This window comes from Somniosus microcephalus, chromosome 23 (genome assembly GCF_052327205.1).
Source record: "Somniosus microcephalus isolate GS21.2 chromosome 23, FLI_Smic_1.0, whole genome shotgun sequence".
Lineage (NCBI taxonomy): Eukaryota > Metazoa > Chordata > Chondrichthyes > Squaliformes > Somniosidae > Somniosus > Somniosus microcephalus.
In genome coordinates this window covers 33,362,946-33,389,041 of record NC_141009.1, presented here as the reverse complement: position 1 = coordinate 33,389,041, position 26,096 = coordinate 33,362,946, and the positions used below count along the sequence as shown (strand labels likewise).

The window sequence follows — 26,096 nt, the reverse complement described above, 5'->3', positions numbered from 1 at the left end:
TCCAGGTTCTGCGGGTAACGGTTAAGGAGTTGACCTCCTCTGCCACTTGCAGCCACACAGCCTTGGTCTGCTGGGGAGGCATCTTCCTCCCTGATGAAGGGAAGAGCACCTCCTTATGAGATCTAGCTCCCTCAACCAGAGCCTGCAGGGCAATGTCGTCGAACCTGGGAGCAGCCCTAGGTCTGTCTCTGGCCATTGTGACTCCAGGTTCCTCTAACAGTAAATGCCAAAAAGTTGGCAGCCTGCAGAAGAAGTAAGGCTTGTTGCAGACCTTAAATGCAGCAGCAATGATGACATCATAAGATGCGACTTTCTGACTGGAAAAATTCATTTGCCAAGGGTTCCCACACGCTGGAACTCAATTGGACAATTAAATTAAAATAGCATCAATCTCCCACATCGATTTATATTCGTGTGGTTAACACAAAATGCGGATTTCACGACACCAACCTGTACTTCACGATGAAAATCCAGCCCAATATATCCCATTACTGACACATGGTAAAAATATTGAACACCTCATTGAAACAAAAGGTAAGGGACTCCCAAATTTAATATGTATACAGGTTGAGCGTTCCGGAATACGGGACGATTGGTGGCAGGGTCGTCCGGAATCCGTAAAATGTTCTGGAATCCCGAACTCCGGATTTTGGATGCTCAACCTGTACTTCAAAAACCATTGTCTTTTGTTGTCTTTTTTTGAAAAATCCTATGAAAAATGCAAGTGATGCAATAAAACTTTAGTGTTGTGTTTTATCCTCCTTAACCTGCACAGCTCCACTAAGTATTTCCGCCAGGCTGCGGCCACGGCACCACGCCACCCTGCTGGCCTAGTGTGGGCCATCGGATGCTCTGCAGAGCTCACAGCGTCCCTCCCCTTTAACAGAAGGGGAGGGGTGGAGAAACGCATCGGCGCTACACGGAGCGGCCCAGGCATTTCCGGACTCAGAACGTGTTTCTGATGTCCGAAGTCCAGAAAAACACGAAAACCGTCTCGGCCTCATTCCCGAGGTTGCCGGATTCAGGATGCTCAACCTGTAATACTATTTACCTTTCATTTTACAAAACTTGATTATGATGCATGTAACTTTGTTTTTCTCTCTCCAAACCTCTTATTCCCAGTTACTGAATATTCTAAAATGTTTTGCTTTACTTCCTATGGTGTATTTGATCAAAATGCAAGCACTTTATCTGTTTATTCATTCCTCCTCGCTGCTCAGAAATTGCTCCTTTTTGTCAATTATTTATTCAATTATAAAATAGATTGTTTTCTCCCTCACAGTGGATTTGTACTTTTGTTAGCAGGTGCTGTAGCACTGCCGCAGGAACTTTTTGCCCACTGTTGATTCTTCAATGGCCAACGCCTGAACAGGTGGTCATTTGTTATGGGCCAAGACTGGTTGATGGACTGACTTTGGCCACTGTGTACTGAGGTCCCTATTAAAATACCTCATAAACATCCTCTGTGCAAACATCAGTTCCTCTCAGCAACACAACAAAAAGCTTTATTTCAAACTGTACTGTTAGTTCAGAATTATGGTTTAAACTGTATAAATTACTGAAAAAGTAACATTTTGTGTTGTTTTATCCATTGCTCACACCTTACAGTTGTTACTTGTACATTTTCTACTTGATGTCACAGTATTGTCTGGATATGTGGCTCCACATGAGCAGGGTGAAAACTGCGACTCTCGTGATGCATCATTTTCTTTTACACACAGAATTTGTTAACAATAGCTATAATTTTCTGGTCTTTTTCTCACTGACTTTCATGTAATGTGAGCTGTCCAAGAACACTGTATATTGTTGTTTCACAGGTTTAGAGTGAAAACTAAACACCCATGATGCATATCTCTCTCAGTCACACACAATGGGTGGTAATTTTAACTTAGGGCAAGAGTGCAAAATGAGCGATATTGAATTACATAAGAACATAATAAATAGGAGCAGGAGTTGGCCATTTGGCCCTTCGAGCTTGCTCCGCCATTCAATATGATCATGGCTGATCTTCTACCTCATCTCCACTTTCCTGCACTATCCCCATGTCCCAGGAACCAGTCTGGTGAACCTTCGTTGCACTCCCTCTATGGCAAGTAAAGGAAACTCTCTTTTTACCGGCACCTAAATAACCAGAAATCTCTCTTAACTGGCAAAATTCAGGAGTAGGTTCAGGTAAGTTTTACTTCATATTAGTGGCTGTGTAACCGGGGTTCCTGGATCTGTGGCCGTGTAACCGGGGTTCCTGCACCCGTTGCCATGCAACAGGGACACCTGGATCTGTGGCCGTGTACGGGGCTCTCGTACCTTAGTAAGTATACCTCTCTGTAATCCGGACTTTTTGATCAACCGGCACCACGCCGGTCTCGTCGGTGCCGGATAAAAAAGAGTTTCCTGTATATCTTTCCTTAGGTAAGGAGACCAAAACTATAAACAATACTCCAGGTGTGGTCTCAGCAGGGCCCTATATAATTGCAGTAAGATGTCTTTACTCTTATACTCAAATCCTCTTGTAATAAAGGCCAACTTACTATTTGCTTTCCTAATTGCTTGCTGTACCTGCATGTTAACTTTCAGTGATTCGTGTACAAGGACACCCAGGTCCCTCTGAACACCAACCATGTCTCAATCTCTCACCATTTAAAAAATACTCTGCTTTTCTATTTTTCCTACCAAAGTGGATAACTTCACATTTCTCCACATTATATTCCATTTGCCATGTTCTTGCCTACTCACTTAGCCTGTCTATATCCCTTTGAAGCCTCCTTGCATCCTCCTCAGAACTCACATTCCCACTCAGCTTTGTATCAGCAAACTTGGATGTATTACATTTGGTCCCCTCATCCAAATCATTGATGTAGATTGTGAATCTACATTGAGGCCCAAGCACTAACTCTACTAGTTATAGCCTGCCAACCCGAAAATGACCCGTTTATTCCTACTCTCTATTTTCTGTCCGTTAACCAATCCTCAATCCATGCTAGTATATTACCCCCAATCCCATGAGCCCTAATTTTGTTTAATAACCTCTTGTGTGGCACCTTATCAAATGCCTTCTGAAAATCCAAATACACCACATCCATTGGTTTGCCCTTATCTATTCTGCTAGTTACAATCTCAAAAAACTCTAACAGATTTGTCAAATATGATTTCCCTTTCATAAATCCATGGTGATTCTGCCCAATCCTATTATTATTTTCTCAGTGCCCTGTTACCACGTCCTTAATAATAGATTCTAGCATTTTCCCTACTACTGATGTCAGGCTAACTGGTCCGTAGTTCCCCATTTTCTCTCTCCCTCCTTTCTTAAATAGTTACATTTGCTACCTTCCAATCCGCAGGAACCATTCTAGAATCTATGGAATTTTGGAAAATGACAACCAATGCATCCACTATCTCTATAGCCACCTCTTTCAAAACCCTAGGATGTAGGCCATCAGGTCCAGGGGATTTATTGGCTTTCAGTCCCATTAATTTCTCCAGTACTTTTTTTTACTAATACTAATTTCTTTCAGTTCCTCATTCTAGCTAGACTCTTGGTTCTCCACTATTTTCGGGAAGTATTTTGTATCTTCTTCCATGAAGACAGACAGAAAGTATTTGTTTAATTTCTCTGCCATTTCCTTATTCCCCGTTATAATTTCTCCTGTCTCAGCCTTTAAGGGACCCACATTTACTTTTGCTAATCTTTTTCTTTTTACATACCTATAGAAGCTTTTACAGTCTGTTTTTATGTGTCTTGCTAGTTTACTCTCATTCTATTTTCCCTTTCATCATCAATTTCTTGGCCCTCCTTTGCTGAATTCTAAAATCCTCCCAATACTACTCTTTTTGGCAACATGACAAGCCTCTTTTGATCTAATATTATCTTTAACTTCTCACGTATACACTCCGCCTGATTTTCCCTTCCGCTTACTTCACTGGAAAGGAAAATCGGGTATTGTGTATAATGAGCGATATTGCCCATTTTATATAATCGCGCAAAGTTAAAATGACCCCTACTTTGTCCACAGCAGCTAGAATATCCCAGCACCCAAGGCCCAGATGAAATTTCCAACTCAAGCTCCAGGGTTCAGACAAAAGAGCTCCCCCTATAATGGGGAACTTCTTGCATGCATTTATAACATTAAAGTACCTACTTTGTAGGTAAGTGGAATGATTTTTCTTTTTCAGAATTTCGTAAAAAGGAGGCTGAAAACATCAAGAAGGAATTATTGGCAAAGATTGGTCAGTTTAACGGTACTTGCTGATTTGTAAATCGTAGCTTTGAAAATTAAGGGATTGATTACTTGTCATTCTGGTAACTACTCATTTTACAATGGCACTTTTGCTGTTTTATATATTTTTCCCCATATTTTGTCAATCGGATATTTGATTGGTAGATTAATACATAAGTGGTTATCTGAGTCAATCAGAATTTGTTGGCCTATGAATGCGTAATGCTTTGGCAGTGTGGTGCCTATGAGACCACAGTTGCAGGTGTGATGCTGTGGATGTTTGCTATGTATAGCATTTAAACTATGTAGATATATTTTGGTAGGAGTACAAGGGGGCAATTGTATTTTGAGGTCTTGAACGTGAAAAACCACTAAACGTTGAATTTCAGGTTTAAGATGTCATCATGTCCCCTTAATACAATTATGGCCTTTCACCTATCCCACTCCCAGCCATCTGTTATATTCACCAGCTGTTTAGGAGCATAGGAACATACACAACCAGAAAATATGATTGCAGTCCAGCTGGCTGGTCCCCAAGTTCAAAAACACCATGTTATACTTCTTATGTTCTTCAGTCGATTTTTTTTCCATCCAAGAACCTTCAGACCCCTCTTGAATTTGTCTAGACCATCTGCCTCCATTCTTTCCCAGGGCAATTTTTTGCCACACATTCACCATGCTACCTGTGAAGTAGTTAAATAAAAACTACTTGCTTCACTCTCCTGACCTTGGACTTGTGGCTCGTAGCCTGGCCAGTGGTTTTCTCATAGGAGAGACCCCAACAAACAGAAACAGAGATTGTGGACTTATCAAAATACACTTGTAGTGTTTAGGTATGTGATTAGCAAGCTTTTTCAGTTGGTAAATGATTATGCATTTGCCATATACTGATTTTGTGTGTGAAGTGGAAAACCGTTCATACATAATTTATGCATATTTATACATGACACTTTCTCAAATATTATGCTGGAATTTAAAGAATGTATAATGGAAGTCAGGGTTTGACTTGATGCAGGTTAAAATTATTAAGCCAATATTAGCAACTCTTTCAGCCCTATGCTTGCAGTGGTATACTTGGAATGGTATATCAAATGACACATAGGTATTTTCACTAATCAAAGATTGATAACATTGTCGGGTAACAGTTAATTGCAAGCTTCAATAATGCAGTATTTGTTAAGGATAATGTTACAGCTTTGGTTCTAGCTGATCACCTCTTATTCACTCTCTTCATTTTGGGCCAATGTTGACTTTTGAGCAGCTGACCAGAGTGTACTGGCCAGACACCTGTTCCGGTGGGTAAGAAATGGCCACGAATTTTGAGGTCCCTGCCACATTTGAATTTGGCAAGCGAGCTGCAGACACCAAACAGATGTCCTGACGTCACTCGCCATTCTTAGGCCTCAGCAATATTGGCCGACTGGGACTCCAGCAGAGGCACGCAGGTAGGTGCTCGGGGGAGAAGCAATACCGAGGCAGGGTAAGGACGGGCCAGCAGTGACCCGCACTATTTTTGTGAAGCCAGGAGAAGCACACCTGCTCCTTTCAGCTCCACAAAAAAATATTATTTAAAAAAATGTTCTGACTGGAACAGCAGTACACATGGGCAGAGCAATCTCGTTGCAAGGTCCACCCATGTTTCCCTTAAAATTGCATTAGGGGTCCTAGCTATGTCATTAGGACCCCAATTTGCATGGGAAAGAGGCCTACTGTTTGTTTCAGGCAGGCACATTGTCCACCCAGTGGCAGGCCTCTGTAAAAGTTACAGTGGGCCGATTGTCGGGGTTAACTGGCAGTAAGGTTACTGACCGCATTTTTAGGCCCTTACAGCTCCATTAATGCTAATTTTCCTAAGTAAAAATCATCCCCCGATCCAGTCTTTGTGATAGTCTTAAAATATACATTGTTGATATTAATTCTCTGCTTGTGCACAAATATGTCTGTTAGCTGCCCATATTGACCTGTGTATAATTTATATAGGATAGCACAAATAGATACACTGTATTGGGAATTGAAACATGGCCAAAACAAACAAACTCAGATTAACAAGAAACCATTAAATTCCATAAAACCATTAAATTCCATAACAGTAAATGACCACATTCTGAGCCATATATTACATCATATATTACAAAAGCTTTTTCAAAAATGGATTACTGGAAACCTATACCACGTTTGTATGTGTATTAATAAGTTTTCTATTTTTCTTCTTTTGAAGGTCTAAGTAATGCAGCTTGAATTTGTCTGTACATTAGTGATCCCTTACAGATTGACTAGGGGTCGGGGTTAGGGGTTGAGGTTAGAGATCGGAGTTGGGGTTAGGAGTTGTGATTAGGGTTGCCCACTCTGATTGGACGAGCTCATGGAGGTTTCATCACATGATCTCTCGCTTCCAACCAATAGTCACCCAATACGTCCATTCTTGTGACGCACCGCCTTCCCATACCAAGTGTAAAGTGAACAGACTCTTTGTTACTTCAATTAGATGATTCTTGACAGTCAGTCAATTTTCCCATCTCCAATATAAATGAAAGTGCTGAAAGAAAATGAAAACAATATACAATTTCTTTTAATGCCCCTATGATTTTTCTCCCTGGTTGCTGGCAACAGTGTCTTGGGGATTTGTCTTCAATTCCTGGAGACTCCAGGGTGATCATGGATGGTTGGCATAGTGGTTAGGGTTAGGAGATGGGTTCGGGTTTGGAGCTGGTACTTAGGAATTGGGTTAGGATTCAGGGTTAGTAGTTAGGGGTGCGGATTTTGGGTTTGGGATTTAGGGTTAAGGTTAGGGATTAGGGTTAGAAACCGCCATTGCCAACACGATGTCAATAGCAAAATGGTTATTGACAATATGGTCCTGTGTCAGCTGTGACTCAGTGAGTAGCTCACTCGCCTCTTAGTCAGAAGGTTGTGGGTTTAAGTCCCACTCGAGAGATTTGAGCACAAAAGTCTAGGCTGACACTCCAGTGCAATACTGAGGGAGTGCTGCACTGTCGGAGGTGCCGTCTTTCGGATGAGATGTTAAACCGAGGCTGCGTCTGCTCTCTCAGGATGTAAGAGATCCCATGGCACTATTTGGAAGAAGAACAGGGGAGTTATCCCCGGTGTCCTGGCCCATATTTATCCCTCGATCAACATCACCAAAAAAACACATTATCTGGTCCTTATCACATTGCCCTTTGTGGGACCTTGCCGAGCGCAAATTGGCTGCCGCGTTTCCAAAAATTACAACAGCGAGGACACTTCAAAAAAAAAAGGTACGTCATTGGCTATAAAACGCTTCGGGGACAGGCTGAGGTCGTGAAAGGCGCTGGAGAAATGCACATCGTTCTTTCTAGCGCCCTTTTCCCTCGGTCGCGGGCAGGGCTAGAAAAAAAAAGCTCTTGCCAATTGTAGCACTTATTTTGTTTTGTGTAGACACACATGCAGCTGTCAATCGCTGGTGTTCACCCTGGGAAGGAGGGAGCTGGAGAGGGTGAGGGAGGAGCGCGTGCGCCCAACGGTGGAGGAACGAGGCTGGAGCGCGAGGCGCAGCTCCTGCCCGAGGCGGGCGGGCGGTCACTCTCCTCCAATCACCTCACTCTCCTCCAATCACTCTCCTCCAATCACCACACTCTCCTCCAATCACCACACTCTCCTCCAATCACTCTCCTCCAAATCACCTCACTCGCCTCCAATCACCTCACTCTCCTCCAATCACCTCACTCTCCGGTCAATCCCGCCATCTCACACGGTGAGCGTCAAACAACGGCATTATCAAATAAAATGGCGGCACTGCTCTGCCGAGAAGAGCGAAAGTCGAAATGCGTGTATTTGGCCGATAGTTTTTTTAAAAATTATTTAAATATCGCCGACACCGTTACTATCGGCGGGAACTCACTTGTGCTTTTGAACGGCGGGCATGAATGGTGAACCGACTACAATCCATATTCCACACACAAAAAGGCAGCGCACTTGTTTATGCGAAGTTTTGTTTACTACTGCTTTTAGTAAATAATCAAGGGTGTTTATACATTTTTCAGTTACTGGTCTCTGGGCGTGGTCCGTCTTTGAAATGCAGATTATACATTTTTGAACCTCATTTTCTGTGGTGCAGTACAGTTATTTTTGCAATCAAAAATTAAAATACAAATAGTATTTTAATATTATTTATGTATTTAATATGTATGCAGTTTGCTTCATTCCCTCCTTTTAGGCTTGTTTCTGAAGACATACATCTTGTAGCCCACTGTTCACCTGCAAGCACAGATGTGAGTGTTGGCATGCAAGGTACTTTTTTAAAAAAAAGTTTAGCATTGAGCTCTATTGCTTATTAAGATAGCAGTGTTATCAGGATCAACAACAACAACAACTTGCATTTATCAGTAAAGTACTGCAGATGCTGGAAATCTGAAATAAAAACAGAAATTGCTGGAAACACTCAGCAGGTCGGGCAGCATCTGTGGAGAGAGAAACCGCTAACGTTTCAGGCCGATGACCTTGCATCAGAATTTATATAGCGCCTTTAATGTAGTGAAATGTCTCACGGATCCCACCCCGTTCAGGCATGCATTGCTCCCATCAAATCCGATTAGTTCAGCTGTGGAATACACAGGAAAGTCTCTGTTAATTATCCTCAATACTGTGCTTTAATCCAGCCTTTGAAGAGCAAACCACAATATTTCCATTTTTGACGCAAGTCATCTCTGAGTGAGTTCACTAGTATTTTGTGTGTCATTTTATGCTGTAGGTCCACACCAATTTAGGCCTGGGTTGAGACTACTAAAACTTATTTTACATTAGATTCTTGCAGTAGATGTCAGCCTGGGTTCATTCTGTACTGAAAGGACAATGTACTGACCACCCACTGTGCCACGACAACAAATGCAGCTTATATTTATTAGTACCTTTCACGTAACAATGTCCCAAGGCGGTTTACAGTGGGAGTGGTGGACAGTGAGAAGAAGTGGGGAAAAACGTTCCAGTGGGTGGCTTCAGTGCTATAGGGGGCCAGAAACCAGACTGCAGGAGTAGTGAACAGGAAAATGGGTGGTGGTGACACAAGTTAAAGTATTTTAGAGAGAAAAAGGGAGACATTTTAACCATGGCAGGGTGTTAGAGTTGAGCCCAGCTCTGTGGTGATCTGATTGCTTTGAAAATTGCCAGTGAAAAGACATCACCAGAAAACAATTAGTAGTAGCAATTAAGACTGGTTTTTCTTCCCCTTTCTGGCCCAAGGACAGTGAAACACTGATATGCTTTACTTCCAGGCATTCTTTTTCTCCTGTTGTCTGCAACATTTCTTATTCTGAATATGGGAAGAAGTTCATCAACCTGTTCTGTTAGTATAATTATGTTAATTTATGTTAGATAATCTGTTTCTTGTGAAGACCGACATAAGCACAAGCTAACAGGATCTTCAACTTCTAGACAAATCTCTAAATACTGTTATTTATATAGAACAGACTATTTAATTATAATCCATACCAATGATACAAGTCAGCAACAGCCTTCAACCTCTCTCCTCTTCACAGACCCTTCTGGAGTTGGCCTTGTATACCCAACTTTCCTTTTCCAAAATTATGATGTGCTTCCATTAAAGTGATACGGGAAAGGTTGCACATATTCCAAATTAATTCAATCAGTGATTATTGTTGATTAAAAGTAGATTTCAAAAGTTTCTAAAACAAATGACTGTCAAAATAAATGTGGAGGCAAAACTTTCTACGGTTTATGTCCAAGTCTTAATAAATTGTTGACAGTTAAAAATTGTGTGACGATTGAGGATTTTGTGATGTCAGTTTAGGTATAATAATTAACAGTGACCAGTTAAAAACTTTTTGAAAAAACGTAGGTAGCATCCTTCTAACTTTTCATTGATTTCAAAAGAGCTGACTGTTCATGCTCCTTTTGGCCAGAAATCCCTCTTAGTACAATCGGAAACACAGTGCCATTAATGTCTCAAAGTACCTTTCTTCTTTAGAAATGCCCCTCAACTGCCCTGTGGTGTGTATAAAATCAAATGGAGCTTCAGTCATAGCTGTAAAATAACCAAGTCACATGATTTGCTTAGATTTCATCTTCTGTGTAATTTCTATTGCAGGGGGGAAAAAGACTTACTGAAAAATCCTTTTTTGAAACATTTGTAGTGGCAGCAGCAACTTCACTATGTCTGTGTGTTTCACTCAACTAACTAGTAGCTTGTTGAAAGTATTGCACAATATATGGAAACCCTTTCATTCTTAAGTATTCTTGCATCACATTTCATGAAAGAATGTACATTCTTTGAAACAAAATAAATCAGATTATGCAGTATATCCTTATATTGTTTATAGCTGTATGATGCTACAAACACCCAAACATATTTCCAGACTTAATGAGAATTTAGAAATTGCCACGAATGCTGGAAAAACACAGCAGGTGAGTCATATCTGGAAGAGAAAGATGAGTTAATGGTTTGAGTAGGATTCTTTGGCAGATTGATTAATTTGAAAAAATAATCAATTGCTATCAGTATATTTTTGTTTATCAATGCTTCAGTGCACATTAGAGTATAATTGTACAGTAATAGTTTAAGCAGCAGGGGGAGCAGTAACTCGCGAAAAATGTGCAGCAGTTTTTTTTTGTTTATCAATAGATACTCGGTTATACATGTCTTTCTTCGCTTCTCAAATGTTGCAGTGGAATTTAATTTCACTTGTTAGCCATTGACTGACCAAGGGCTGAATCTTAACTCCTAAAAATGGGTGAGGGGGGGTCGGGTCAGAGGTTAAAATTTAAAAAATCTGAAACAGGCACCCAACTCGCCTCGAACCCGCTCACTTCCGGTTTTAATGGAAGCGGGATGAGGGGCGGGTGACCAATCCGCTCATGACCGGGTTGGTCATTTAAATATTATAATGAGGCTGCGTGCTTTCATTTATTTCGGATATGGGCATCGCTGACAGGGTGGGTATTTATTTCCCATCCCTAACAACTAAGTGGCTTCCTAGGCTGCTTGAGAGGGCAGTTAAGAGTTAACCACATTGATGTAGGACTGTAGTCAAATATAAACCGGACTGGATAAGGATGACAGGTTTCCATTAATGAACCACTTGGGCTTTTACGACAATCCAGCAGCTTCATAGTCACTTTTACTGATACCAGCCTTTTTTTTTTAATTGCAATATTTTTAAAACCAAATTCAAATTCTCAAGCTACCATGGTGGGATTTGAATGCACATTCTCTGGATTACAGTTCCAGTAACATAAGCACGTGCTGCCATCTTTGCTGAGAGGCCATATTATAGTAACTTTTTTAATAGTGCACTGTGCCAGACCCTGTCAAAGGCTTTAGAGATGTCTACGGCAGTGACGTGATTTATTGAAGTGCTCATGAGCAGAGTTCTAGAGATGAGTAAAATAGGCAACAAGATCACCAGTGAAATTGCCATACTGTACACCATATTGGTGATCTTGAATTAGGCTAGAATTGATCATCTGATCAGTTGAGAGTTAACAGCAGTTTCCATCACTTTAGAAAACACTGACTTACGAGCAATGGGAGGCTGCTAAAAGGATAATAGGAATTAATTTTCTTGTGGATAGAATAAACATGAGCAAATTGGGTAAGTGTGTGCAAACAGTATAATGTTTAATAGGCGCGTCACAGCCTTCTGGACTCAACATTGAGTTCAACAATTTCAGATTATAACCACTGCTCCCATTTTTTCAGACAGAAGATGCTGGTAATGATTCAGCTGTTGTCATTTACAGTTGTAGACCCATCTTTTGTTTCTTTACTTGTCCCATTACCACCCCCTTTTGCTTTGCACCATCATCCCTTTTTTCATTTAATCTTTCCTGCCTTTCACCCTATCACAGACCTTCCCTTTTGTTCTTTCCTCCCCATATCCCCCTTCCCTGCCTCTGTACTTGCTTAAAACCTGTTACATCTGGAACATTTTCCAGTTCTGATGGAAGGTCATCGGCCTGAAACGGTAACTCTGTTTCTCTCTCCACAGAGGCTGCCTGACCACCTGAGTATTTCTAGAATTTCCTGTTTATATTTCAGATTTCCAGCATCCACAGTATTTTGCCTTTGTATTAATTTTCAACAGAATTTGACTACTAATATTTATGTTGTGCAGAATTGTTACTGTCATCAATTGTATGAAAAATAGACATGTTTTTATTCAAGTTCTCAAATTTAAGTCAAGCTCTCAGTTAATCATATAATAGTATTTAGGCTTGTTTACTTGGAAGATCAATTATCTTTTCATCTTTTGTGTTATTTTGCCCATAGTATTCGTGTTAAACTAATTCACACTATTATATCTTGCAAAAAGTAGGGCTGGATTTTTTTTAATTGTGACGGAGATTGCAGTACTTTAGTCATTAAGTTTCAATATTTACTGAGATATAGCATGGGTCAGATGGAGGATGCAACTCCCTTTACTCAGGGCCAATAGTACATTATAACCCCAATCTCAGAGTGCGGCCCAAGCATGCAGGGAGATGTTTACTGTTCCCAATTCATACTTGGGTTATCTCTCAGTGAATGTGAGTTAGTGCAGAATTCTGAGGAGTTTTGTGCTGTAGAGCCACACCAACCTGGAACAAACCTGAGCCTCTTACAGGTGTCAAAGAGAAAAGACTTTCATTCTAGCTGTCTGGACTGGTTTTCCAACTCACTATGTCATTCCATCTGTCTGGAGTATTTAATAAGTACTTTCTGATCAAGTTGTACTGTTATTTCTTCCCATTCACTGCATTTTGCTGCCTGGTATTATTGCCTGTCTACTGCAACAAGTAAACAGAAATTTACTTTGTTGGTCTGCTATTAATTTTACATTGGGACTCAGCTGGTTAGAGACATACTTCCGTGGAAAAAGATCAATATTTTCTTTTTTTCCCCACCTCGTAGGATGTATCTTGATGATTAATGTGAACCTTGTATTCTGGAAGATGCTTGAGAGCATTTTATGGGATACAATCAATGTTCAACTAATGTGCATTGAGCTGGTAAGAGGTAATTGGCTTGATTTTATGGCTAACTGATCATTTTTCACAGATTTATTGGAATTCTTTGAGGAGGTAACTAAATTAGTCGTTACTATGAATATAATTTACTTGGATTTTCATAGATGTTTAATAAAGTTTGTAACGATGCATCACTTCAGCTGGCTTCTCCTGTGCCTGCATGACCACTTGTGGTGTACAGCAGGGTGCCATCCTCTTCATCATTTGAGTGCTGTCTCTCAGTGACATCATCTGACAGCATATGTTGTGCTTCCACACATATATAGCGATGACACTTAGCTTTACCTCTCTGCAACGGCCATCAACCCCACAGCTGTTGCCACTCTCTTCCACTGCCAGTCCAACATTAAGAACCTGATGGGCCATAGTTTCTTCCTACTCAATGTTAGCAAAATCAAAGCCATCCTCTTTTCTTTCACAAATAGTTATTTATCTCAAGCTGCTATTTTTTTCACCTTCCTGGCTTCCACTTTAGACTGAGCTCAGGGGTACGGAACTTCATTGTACTGCTTGACCAAAATTAATCTTTCTTCTCCACTTTAAAAAAGATTGCGTTCTATTGCCTGGAGTCTCCATAGGGTATAAAGAGGCAGCTGGCTGGCTGCTGGCAAGTGAAGATTGGGCGGCCTGGAGGCCACTGACACTTGGATAAGTTGTGGGAGTATGGGGTTTGGCAGGGTTCCGCAGGTGGGAAGGGGGGAGGGGGAAGCTTTGGGCGGCAGAGGCCCAGATTTTCCTGTGGTGCCTGTTGGAGCAGTCCTGCTCCTCCGTAATCTGAAGCCCTTGGCTGTAAAGCACTTTGGGACGACCTGAAGTCGAGAGAAGTGCTATGTAAATGCAAGTATTTCTTCTTTCTTTAGCTGACCTTCAGGAAATTATCCTTTAAATCATTGGTTTAGAATTGATAAGAGTTCTTCGGATTCAATTGGAGAGGGTTGTGCAGGAAGACAGCATGCATCTCTCGGCTGGTATCCATCACAGCTGCTTTTTCTTTTTCCTCCTAATACATAGATACATAGATACATAGAAGATAGGAGCAGGAGTAGGCCATTCGGCCCTTCGTGCCTGCTCCGCCATTCGATGAGATCATGGCTGATCCTTTAATTCAGTATCCCGTCCCCGCCTTCTCTCCGTAACCCTTAACCCCTTTTGCCCGTAGAAATATATCTAATTCCCTCTTAAATATATTTAATGAGCTGGCGTACACTGCCCTCTGTGGCAATGAGTTCCACAGGTTCACCACTCTCTGAGTGAAGAAATTCCCCCTCATCTCTGTCCTAAATGGTTTAGCCCTTATCCTTAAATTATGTCCTCTAGTTCTGTTCTCACCCGCCAAGGGAAACATTCCTTCTGCATCCAGTCTGTCTAGACCTGTCAGAATTTTATACACTTCTATGAGGTCCCCTCTCAATCTTCTAAACTCCAGTGTGTACATCCCTAAACTACATAGTCTCTCCTCATAGGTCATTCCCGCCATTCCTGGTATCAGCCTGGTGAATCGCCGCTGCACCCCCTCCATGGCAAGAACATCCTTCCTCAGATGAGGCGACCAAAACTGTACACAGTACTCGAGGTGTGGTCTCACCAGTGCCCTGTACAGCTGCAGCAAGGTATCCCTGTTCCTGTATTCTAACCCTTTTGCTATGAAGGCCAGCATACCGTTTGCCTTCTTGACCGCCTGTTGCACCTGCATGCTCGCCTTCAGTGACTGGTGTACAAGAACACCCAGGTCTCTCTGTACTTCCCCCTCTCCCAATCTATTGCCATTTAAATAATAATTTGCCCTCCCGTTCCTGCACCCAAGGTGGATAACTTCGCACTTGTCCACATTATAGTGCATCTGCCATTTATCCGCCCAATCGCCCAGTCTGTCCAAATCGCTCTGGAGCTTCCTGGTCTCTTCCTCTGAGCCCACCCCCCCTCCTAGTTTAGTGTCGTCTGCAAATTTGGAAATGCTGCATCCGACTCCCTGATCCAGGTCATTAATGTAAATTGTGAACAGCTGGGGGCCCAGGACAGATCCCTGTGGTACCCCACTTGTTACTGCCTGCCATTCAGAAAATGAGCCGTTCATTCCAACTCTCTGTTTTCTATCTGACAGCCAGTTCCCTATCCACGCCAAAACTTTCCCCTTTATCCCATGAGCCTCAATTTTCCATGCTAATCTTTTATGTGGGACCTTATCGAAGGCCTTTTGGAAGTCCAGGTACACCACATCTACTGGCTCTCCCCCATCTATTCTACCAGTTACTCCCTCAAAAAATTCCAATAGATTAGTCAAGCACGATTTACCCTTTGTAAATCCATGTTGACTCTGTCCTATCCTGTCCCCATTTGCTAAGTGCTCCGCTATTTCATCCTTAATGATGGACTCCAGCATTTTGCCCACAACTGATGTAAGGCTTACAGGTCTGTAATTACCTGCTTTTTCCCTACCCCCCTTTTTGAATAGTGGGGTAACGTTAGCTACCCTCCAATCCATCGGCACTGTTCCCGAGTCTAATGAATTCTGAAAAATCATCCTTAGTACATCCGCTATCTCTAGGGCCACCTCCTTCAGTACCCTAGGATGCATGTTATCAGGCCCTGGGGATTTGTCCACCTTCAATCCCTTTAGCTTCCTTAACACCATATCCTTAGAGATATTGATTTGCGTCAGTTCCTCCTTTGCCAATGTCCCTATTTTTCCCGATATCCCAGGGAGGTTTTTTGTGTCTTCCTTCGTAAAGACTGACCCAAAGTATGTATTTAGTTGATCTGCCATTTCCTTATTTCCCATTATATATTCCCCCGTATCTGACTGCAATGGACCAACTTTGGTTTTCACCAGTCTTTTCCTTTTGATATATTTATAAAAGCTTTTGGAGTTAGTTTTTATATTTTCCGCCAGCTTGTTTTCGTAAGCTATTTTGCCCCTCTTGATCATGCCCTTTGCCCTCCTTTGCTCTATCTTAAACTGTTCCCAATCTTCCGCTCTGGCGCTTTTTTTGGCTATTTTATACGCCCTATCTTTGGATTTTATGCTGTCTCTAATTTCCCCTGTTATCCACGGTTGAGTCACCTTTTTAGATTTCCTTTTATGCCAGATTGGTATAAACAATTTTTGCAATTTTGTCATTCTATCTTTAAATGTTTGCCATTGTTTATCTACCTCCAGTCCTCCCAGGAACGTTGTCCAATCAGACCTACTCAGTTCCCGTCTCATGGCATCATAATTCCCCTTGTTTAAATTCAGGACCTTAGTCTCTGAGTCAATTTCTTCGCTCTCCATTTCGAGTGAGAAATCGATCATGTTATGATCGCTCTGACCCAAGGGTCCCCGTACAACAAGATTACTGATTAGTCCCTTCTCATTGCACAGTACCCAGTCCAATATAGCCTGTTCCCGAGTTGGTTCCTCGACATATTGATCCAGATAACCATCCCTTAAACACTCAAGGAATTCCTCCTCCTCATTATTTTTACTGATTAGGCTAGTCCAATCTATATGTAAGTTAAAGTCACCTATGATGACAGCTGTGCTCTTATTGCACGCTTCTCTAATTTCCCTCGTGATGCCCTCCCTAACCTCTATTTTACTATTTGGAGGCCTATATACCACTCCTATTAATGTTTTTCGCCCCTCGCTATTTCTTAGCTCCACCCATATAGATTCTGTATTAACTGAGTTAATATCCTTCTTTTCAATTGCATTTATCCCCTCTTTTACTAGCAATGCTACCCCTCCTCCCTTTCTTTTTTGTCGATCCTTCCTAAATACTGAATACCCCTGTATGTTAAGCTCCCAGCCCTGCTCACCCTGCAACCATGTTTCCGTAATCCCAATTAGATCATAATTATTAACCTCTATTTCCACAGCTAATTCATCTACCTTGTTCCTGATGCTTCTCGCATTAAGGTATAAAACCCTCAGGCTTTTTTTATGCTCACATTTTTTATGAATTAGTTTGGCCCTTTGTTTTTTGTTCCTCACCCTTTTACCATTTATTTCTGTCTGCCTTTCACTTTCCTCTATTTCACTACATAGGTTTCTAGCCCCCTGCCATACTAGTTTAAATGCTCCCGAACTGCTTTATCAAAAATTACCCCGAGAACATCAGTTCCATCTCTGCACAGGTGTAGACCGTCCCTTTTGTATAGGTCACACCTACCACAAAACTGGTTCCAATGCCTCAAAAATTTAAAACCCTCCCTCTTACACCACTGCTCAAGCCACGTATTTAGCCTAACTATCCTGTTCTCTGTACTCTTACTAGCACGTGGCACTGGTAGTAATCCAGAGATTACTACCTTCGAGGTCCTACTTTTTAGCTTGGCTCCTAACTCCCTAAATTCTACTTGTAGGACCTCTTCCCTTTTTTTAGCTACGTCGTTGGTACCAACATGTATCACGACAACTGGCTGTTCCCCCTCCCCCTCCAGAATGTTCTGCACCCGCGCCGAGACATCCTTGACCCTTGCACCAGGGAGGCAACATACCATCCTGGAGTCTCGGTCGCGACCACAGAAACCCCTATCTATTCCCCTTACAATCGAATCCCCTATTACTATAGCCCTGCCACTCTTTTTCCCTCCCTTCTTTGCAACAGAGCCAGTCATGGTGCCATGAGCCTGGCTGCTGGTGCCTTCCCCCGATGCGTCACCCCCCCCGACAACAGTACCTAAGACGGTGAACCTGTTGCTAAGGGAGACAACCCCAGGGGATTTCTGCACTACCTTCCTGCCCTTGCTCTGCCTTTTGGTCACCCATGTACTGTCTACATAATCTTTTGCTTATTGAGGCTCTCTGTCAGTCACAAACTTAGCATGCACTACATAATCATACTATGGCATGTCTTGACTGATTTATTGAATTCAGTTTCTCAACGTGCTGTAGTGGGACTTCAATTCATGACTTATGGAGCTTTAAGTGAGTCCACTGTAACCATCTTAATCGGCCATTATACAATAATCACAAATCCTTTTTTAAGTGTACAGTGAAATGGGTGTATGGCATGTCATACACATGTGTGCACAACCCCTTATGCCTACCAATTTTCCTTTTTACTGTGCATTTTCGGATATGATGACTCAGAAGTTTTTGATCTCTTCACAATAAATAGTTCAGTTTAAATATGCAATTAAAACCAAATTTAACTGCGATTAATATTTTTAATCGCTTGGCTGCCCCATTAATAACATTAATTGACAATACACCAAACATTGGGAATACATCATTAACCTATTTTCTGTTATTAACACCTTTGCAGCGCTGAATGTTGGGAACATTATTGCATGTCTAGAATTACGAAGGCAGCAGAGAATGATTTAAAAATTAAAGGCTGCATTGCCTGATGCAGTTGATTGCAAAGCATTTGATGCATTGCACAAAACAAAATATTTGAAAAATTGAGAAAAAGTCTTCAGCTGGAACCGGTGGCCATGCTACAATGTGCCAGGTGCTGTTGCTATTTTCCTCCATCCTCCCCCACTTGAGGTGGACAGTCTGGGAGCAGTGGAAATCCTGCTGGGAGCCCACAGCAAAATACTTAGACTAACCCTGGGAGAGCAACGAGGGTTTGGGTGAGGAAAGACAGGGAACGTGCAAATAAAAAAAATGACATTACTCCCAGTCACTCTTACATAGAAACATAGAAGATAGGAGCAGGCCATTCAGCCCTTTGAGCCTGCTCCGCCATTCAACGAGATCATGGCTGATCATCCAAACCCCAGCACCCGGTCCCTACACCGACAGCCATCCCACCCAAGCCCCATCCCCGCAACCCCACGTATTCAATCCCCCCTAACACTAAGGGTCAATTTTTTCCATGGCCAATCAACCTAACCCACACATCTTTGGACTGTGGGAGGAAACCGGAGCACCCGGAGGAAACCCACGCAAACACGGGGAGAATGTGCAAACTCCACACAGACAGTCACCCGAGGCCGGATTTGAACGCGGGTCCCTGGCACTGTGAGGCAACAGTGCTAACCACTATGCCACCGTGCTGCCTCTTGCCTCTTGTACTACTACCACACTTTATCTGTGGTAGTAGTACAATTTGAACTACAGCTATATTCTTGACACCATGCTGTTCCATCCCACCTCTGGGAGAAAAAAATCACTGATCTGCCTTGATGTATGCAGTTCATCCAGCAACAACTGGTTAGACTTGCCTATAAAGGGTAACCAAGCTTGAATGACAGTCAAGGTTGCACTTTGAAACCAGACCCATTGAATGAGTCTGCCACTCGATCCATTTTGCGTCTCTTCAAAGTTAATTTGTAGATTGGAGACAGTGCATATCAGGACATGGATTATGTATTAGTAGTTTGGTGGGACAAAGACATCTTAAGTTATTTGTAGGAATTTGTTGTTGAAAGTTTTGAATTTTTGTGAGTAAAGACAGGTTTCATAAACTTTGCAGCATTAAGTCCAGCTTGAATAGCCAGTTTTGTGTTTGCTGTGATTTTCTTGATGTTTGATGTTTGTATGAGTTTTATTAATCTAGCTGCAGAGAATTGAAGCTCAACAATGTGCTTATTACTTAATCTGTCTGAGCAATAAATGTGTTATTTTAGATGTAGCTAAATTCCTTATTTGGTTATAGTGAAGTTAGTGCCTGAAAATTATTTGTTTGGAAATATTTTGAATGATAGAAATTACATCAACTTTGTTTATTTTGTATTTTGAATGTTCTGTCTTATTGCTGAGTAACAGTTTGCTAAAGCCAGTTTCTTTTAAATCCATTCAAGTGCTTGGATTTGCCGAACATTTACTGCCCATTTTCCAGTGGTTTCTGGGTATATTCATATCAAATGTTCATGATGGAAATGTGTTATCTGACATATTTTCTGCCAATAGTATGTTGAAAATGTTGGGTATGAAGAGGGAGGGTGGTTTGAAGGACAGCAGAGCCTAATGCAATTGATCGTCGATTGCATTATGCAGAGTGGGAAAGTTAACAAAATAATTAAAAATACAACAGAAAATGCTGGAAAAACTCAGCAGGCCAGACAACATCCGTGGAGAGAAAATAGAGTCGACGTTTTGGGTGAAAACCCTTTATCAAGACTAAAGAAGCACAGGAAATGAAATAGATTAAGAGGCCAGGCTGGGAGAGAACAAAAGAGAAGAAAGAGAAGAAAAGTTCTTCTCTTTTGTTCTCTCCCAGCCTGGCCTCTTAATCTATTTCATTTCCTGTGCTTCTTTAGTCTTGACAAAGGGTTTCGACCCGAAAAGTTGACTCTATTTTCTCACCACGGATGTTGCCTGGCCTGCTGAGTTTTTCCAGCATTTTCTGTTGTTATTTCGGATTTCCAGCATCCGCAGCATTTTGCTGTCGTAACAAAATAATTAATTGTTTTTTTTCCTTTGAACTGCTCCGCTGGTTACCACTATGGCAGGTGCCGTAGTGATTTTGTCTCTGCCCCACCTCCAAGGTGGTGCATTTGGTGGGATCCAAATACCACTAGGAGTCCACCACAAATGTTATAATTAGCCTGACTCTAGATAAGCCATCAGGTTCAGGGTGGAAGGAGGTAAGCGAGCGCAAAGGCCTTATGGATTCCGCTCCAGATCAGAAAATCGAGGCCAGTAAGTCCGAAGGGTAACCTACCAAGATTAAATTACTTTTATTGCCTTTGGTGAAGAGACATTTGGCAAGGACGTAAAACTAGCGGTATCTGATTGGCTGCCTGTTATGCAGCCCACCTGATTTTCCTTTCTATTGACTTCAATGGGAAGGCAAGTCAGGTGTGGTGTAAGACTGGCGGCTGATTTGATACCACCAATTCTGCACCCCTGCCAAAATTGAAAGTTACCCCCATTAAAATTAAAACATAAGGTAATAAACATACTTTCAAAATTGGTTTTATTTGACTTTATAGTTAACACGTGTGGCAGCTGAGAGGAAAACTCCTCCTGTGCTTGCACATATTTAGGTCCAAAGGGTCTAAAAGTTAAGAAATGGATGGTTGTTTCTTCAACTCATTTCAGTTTAAATCGCTGTTTGCCAGATTGATTTGAAAGGAATTGCAAACAGTTTAGTAGCTGTTTGCAAACGTTTAAGTCTGGCAATGCTAGGTTTTGGAAGAAAAATAAATAAACTTTGCATATATCCCAACCTAGAAAATTAGCAGAAACTGACTGAAAGCTTAAAAAATCCTGGCATAAGCCCCAAAAAGTCGACAAGTCAAGAACACCTCTGCAACGAAATCTGCATGAACTGAAAACAAGTAGTTGCAGGGGTTTTGGATCTTTAATTGCAGGTGAAAGCACAGAATTAGTGATCCATTTCTTGGGAGAGGGGTTGAGGAGGGCATTCTCCTCTGGAAAATTGTGAATCTTTATATTGAAAATGGTGAATTCTAGATACATTTTAAAGCAATGAAGAGCTTGCATTTATAATATCTTTCATGTCATCAGGATGCCCCAAAGCGCTTAGTGGCTAATGAATTACTTTTGAAGTGCAGTCACTTGTTTTATAAGCAAACATGGCAGCCACCAGGACACAGGTGAATGACCTGAAATGCTGATAGCTAGCAGGTATGACTTTGAGATGACTAATTAAATGTTACGAAGGTAAGTATTTCTGACTACAGAGAATAGTACATAATTAAACTTGCTTTGTATAAATAAAATGTGTTTTATTAAAATAATTTTAGTATGGCTGGGGAAACTATCGCTGAGGACACGGGGTAATTTTCATCTTGGGTGGTAACTGGCAGAGCAGATCATGTGAAGTGCCGTGGGACATTTTACTATGTTAAAGGCAGTATATAAATGCAAGTTGTGCTGTTGTTCTATAACAACAAGATGTTGTTATTGAAATCAATGGAAATGAAAATCGAGTAGGTTCAATACGGGTGGACGATCTGCTCTGTCAGGTTACCACCCAAGCAGTGAAGTGAACATTACCCCTATAGTACTGGTTAAATTTACCAAGCCTGTCTGTATAACTACAACTGATTTCTACTGCACTATTGTGATAGTTGATTAAATTATGTTTTAAGAAATTCTGGAATATAGGTCACCGAAAGTTGCATGCGTGTTGCGTGTTGGTAGTCAAATCCAGTTTTCTTTGGAATCACTACGTTTCTTTTGAACAAATACTTAAATTAGTTCTTAAAATACTGTTTAATGGTGCAAAATAATAATGAGTGACTGGATGTTTCTTGTGTGATACATTGGCATCTTAGCTGTTGAAAATCTCTGTTTGAATGTGTGGAATGTCAACAGGACACTTTCTAGAGGAAGTGGTGCATCTGGTACTCCCCAGGAACCTTTTTAGTAAGATGTACTTGCAGAGTCTGTATTTGTTTAAATGTCTTGTGTTTTAGGAAGAGGCCTGTGATTGGTCTGCTAGGCGGAGGTTGAATGCCAGAAGGCTTGTTTATCCAGTGAAACTAAGCAGTGTGAGTGGTAAAAAGCGGGAGAGCATAGACGTCAGTTAAGTGACTTTTTTAAACTACAGATACATAACTTGCAAAAGGGAAGAAGAAAGGATCGCATTCTGAGCAAGTCTAACAGATTTTGATGCTTTAAAATGCAAAGATACTGAAAGTCTCAAGAACAGGCTATAAATCTTAGAAGCACTTTGACAAAGAACTTGTTTTGTGCTAGAGCGAGACTATAACGAACGTGAGTAATCTCTTTGGTTTAATAAGTTAGCAGTCTATTCATGAATAAAATTCATCAGCTAAATAATTGCATTTGAATGCAATTTTAAAGTAGCGTTGGAAAACAATTTAGTTGTGCTAGCATTGTCTATATTTGTAAATTGATGCTTACAGATTGCCTCAAGCTTAAATTATTATTAGGCAATGAGAAAGAGAAGTTAACCAAGAATTTGGTTTCCTTCAGACAACCATTTCGCCGATTTGGTGCAGTCCTGATCGCTGCTTCTATCGCCGGCAGACTTTGTCGAGAACAGTTTGAATTTTCTGACTGTTGCTGCTCCTCACATTAACAGCAGGCAGCTATGACAACCTGCAAGAGGAGTTTGCTTTGTCAATTGCAATTGGAGTAAAATACTCCCAAATTAAAATTGAATTAATTACCCTGTTTTGGGAGACATGCGTACTAATTTAAAGCAGTGTATTATGAATACAGTACCTAATTTTCCCCATCTTTATTTTTATCCTATAGGTATTAATCAGTTGTGAAATGTAATTGAGAATTATTGACAAAAAGCTATATATATTGTCCAGTTGTAATGACATTGCTTGGTATGGTTGTGTTAATGTATCTTTAGGCATTAGGCATCTGACCTGAGTTTCCTGGCAGGTTTTGTCTGGTGTCATTGTATTTATAAGATTGCAGAAAAGCTTTTTTTTTGACAAAACAGATGTTGAAGTATAACTGGTTTCAATTAAAACATTCTGTTAACACCATATTATGAATATTTGTGGATAGTTTTAAAAAAGTGTAATGTGTTGTAAAAGATTTTAAATTTCTTGAACTTAAATAATTTGGAATGAGTGGGGAATTATTTAAGTGGCAATCCTTTCCATTTGTATTATACTTACAGTATTCTGAAACATAATTAATTATGTACAGTTCCTTTTGATCTTTGTTACAGAATTCAATTGGTGGCCTTTCAAGTTCATTAGTTAGATTAATATTGTATGCATCATGAAAACATGACAGGAGAATGATATGCTGGCCCAATTCACATGCTGTGACCGTCCTTGTGTTCTTTTAATCTTTGTTTTCTCTTAATTCAAACTCAGTCATGTTTGCCTCCTCACTGCCTCTTAATCAACAGAGGGTGAATAGGCACGTTTCACCTTTTGCTCCTGGGTTTTTGAGATTAACTTCTCAGAAACACAAACGTGAGCACCAGATTATTAATAACCATGACTTTAACAGGGGGATTTAGATAATTGCTCTTTTAACTATTTGTTCGGATGTAAACTCACATGCAAAAGCCTTTTCGCACTCTTCTAAGGAATTTTATATGTAAATTAGAACAGATATAATTTAAGTTTTTTTTCCTCAAAGTAATTACAGTCCATTGGAAATCTTTTTAAATATTGAAAAAGCAATTAGTGCTGAACTTGGGCTGTGCTGTATAAAGAGACGTTTCATTAAATAGATATTCCGCATGGAAATTTTTTGACCAGTCCAACCCTCTGATTCGGACTAGCTGTAAACTCACTTGAAATGGGGAATCGAATTATGTACTGGTGCACAGGAACAGTAGATATGAAAGGTAGGCAGCAACAGATTTAAAAGATTTATGTCACTATAATAAGAAGAGAAAATACTGGAAATAGACAGCAGTCCAGCAGCACCTGTAAAGAGACAAGGTCGGTTGACATTTTAGGTATAAACCCTTTGTCAGAGCTGAGAGCTCAGAGATACATGAGCCCTTCAAATAAACTGAACAAAAGTGGGTGGGGTGAGAGAGGAAGAGAAACGATAGGAAGGATGAGCTGAAAAGAGGTGAAAACCAGTGGAGATCATCTAAGTGAGGCAATTAAAAGAGTAAAAGGTGATGGAAATAGCTAAATGAGGCAGTGAAATACCAACAGAAAATGCTGAAAACACCAGCGTAGCACTTGGAAAGATGGGACAACTGCAGGCATAGACCTTCTCCCCCGCCCCCCCCCCCCCACCCCACCACCGGAACTGTATTCTGATGAGTCCATACCCACAACGCTAACCTACCATATCCCAGATGCCAACAAATAGGAATATAGGAACAGGAGTAGACCATTCAGCTCCTCGAGCCTGCTCCGCCATTCAGTGAGATCATGGCTGATCTGCGCCCTAACTCCATATACCCGCTATCGATCTCCGATTTAAAATTAACATCTAGCATCAATTGCTGTTTGTGGAAGAGCGTTCCAAACATCTACCACCCTTTGTGTGTAGAAGTTTTTCTTAATTTCACTCCTGAAAGGTCTGGCTCTAATTTTTAGACTATGCCCCCTAGTCCTAGAATCCCCAACCAGTGGAACTAGTTTTTCTCGATCTGTTCCCCTTAATATCTTAAACTTCGATCAGATCACCCCTTAACCTCCTAAATTCTAGGGAATACAACTTTAATTTGTGTAATCTCTCCTCATAGATTAATCCTTGAAGTCTGGGTATCATTCTGGTAAACCTACGCAGCACTCCCATCAAGGCTAATATATCCTTCCTAAGGTGAGGTGCCCAGAACTGCTCACAGTACTCCAGGTGTGGTCTAACCAGGGTTTTGTATAGCTGCAGCATAACTTTTACCCCCTTGTATTCTAGTCCTCTAGATATAAAGGCCAGCATCCCATTAGCCTTTTTGATTATTTTCTGTACCTGTTCATGACATTTTAATATATGTACCTGGACCCACAAGTCTTTTTGGACCTCCACTATTTTTAGCCTTTCACCATTTAGAAAGTACCCTGTTCTATCCTTTTTAGGTCCATAGTGGATGACCACACATTTGCCTACACTGAAATCCATTTGCCACAGTTTTCCCATTCACTTAATCTGTCGCTATCCCGTTATAATTTTATGCTTCCATCTACACTGCCTACAATTCCACCTATCTTTGTGTCATCGGCAAATTTGGATATATGACTTTCTGTGCCATCATCTAAGCCATTAATAAATACTGTGAATAGTTGAGGCCCCAACACAGATCCCTGCGGGACACCACTAGTCACATCCTGCCAATTTGAGTACCTACCCATTATCTCTACTGCCTGTCTCCTGCCGCTCAGCCAATTTCCTAACCAGGTCAGTAATTTGCCCTCAATTCCATGGGCTTCTACCTTAGATAAGTCTCTTATGTGGGACTTTATCAAATGCCTTCTGGAAGCCCATATAAATAATATCCATAGATAGTCCCCTGTCCACTACTTTAGTCACTTCTTCAAAAAAAGGTTTGTCAGGCAAAACCTACCTTTCACAAA

The 26,096-nt window shown here is 41.1% G+C and overlaps 1 protein-coding gene across 5 annotated transcripts in view; it reads left to right on the top strand.

The window, feature by feature from the left end:
• The first annotated feature begins 912 nt into the window (after window positions 1-912).
• Window positions 913-26,096, top strand: part of LOC147101798 (regulator of G protein signaling 3-like) — a 311,192-nt gene continuing 286,008 nt past the window's right edge. Inside the window, exon 1 of one of the 5 annotated variants that reach the window (XM_085965760.1) lies at window positions 913-1,037. Coding sequence is in view for 2 of the 5 variants with exons in the window: in XM_085965756.1 (XP_085821882.1) it covers window positions 8,381-8,464 (84 nt within the window). In the remaining 3 variants the exon portion in view is untranslated. Of the gene's footprint in view, window positions 1,038-8,378; window positions 8,484-22,499; window positions 22,837-26,096 lie in introns of those variants that run through there. The other 4 variants (XM_085965756.1, XM_085965757.1, XM_085965759.1 and 1 more) reach the window with 4 other exon arrangements.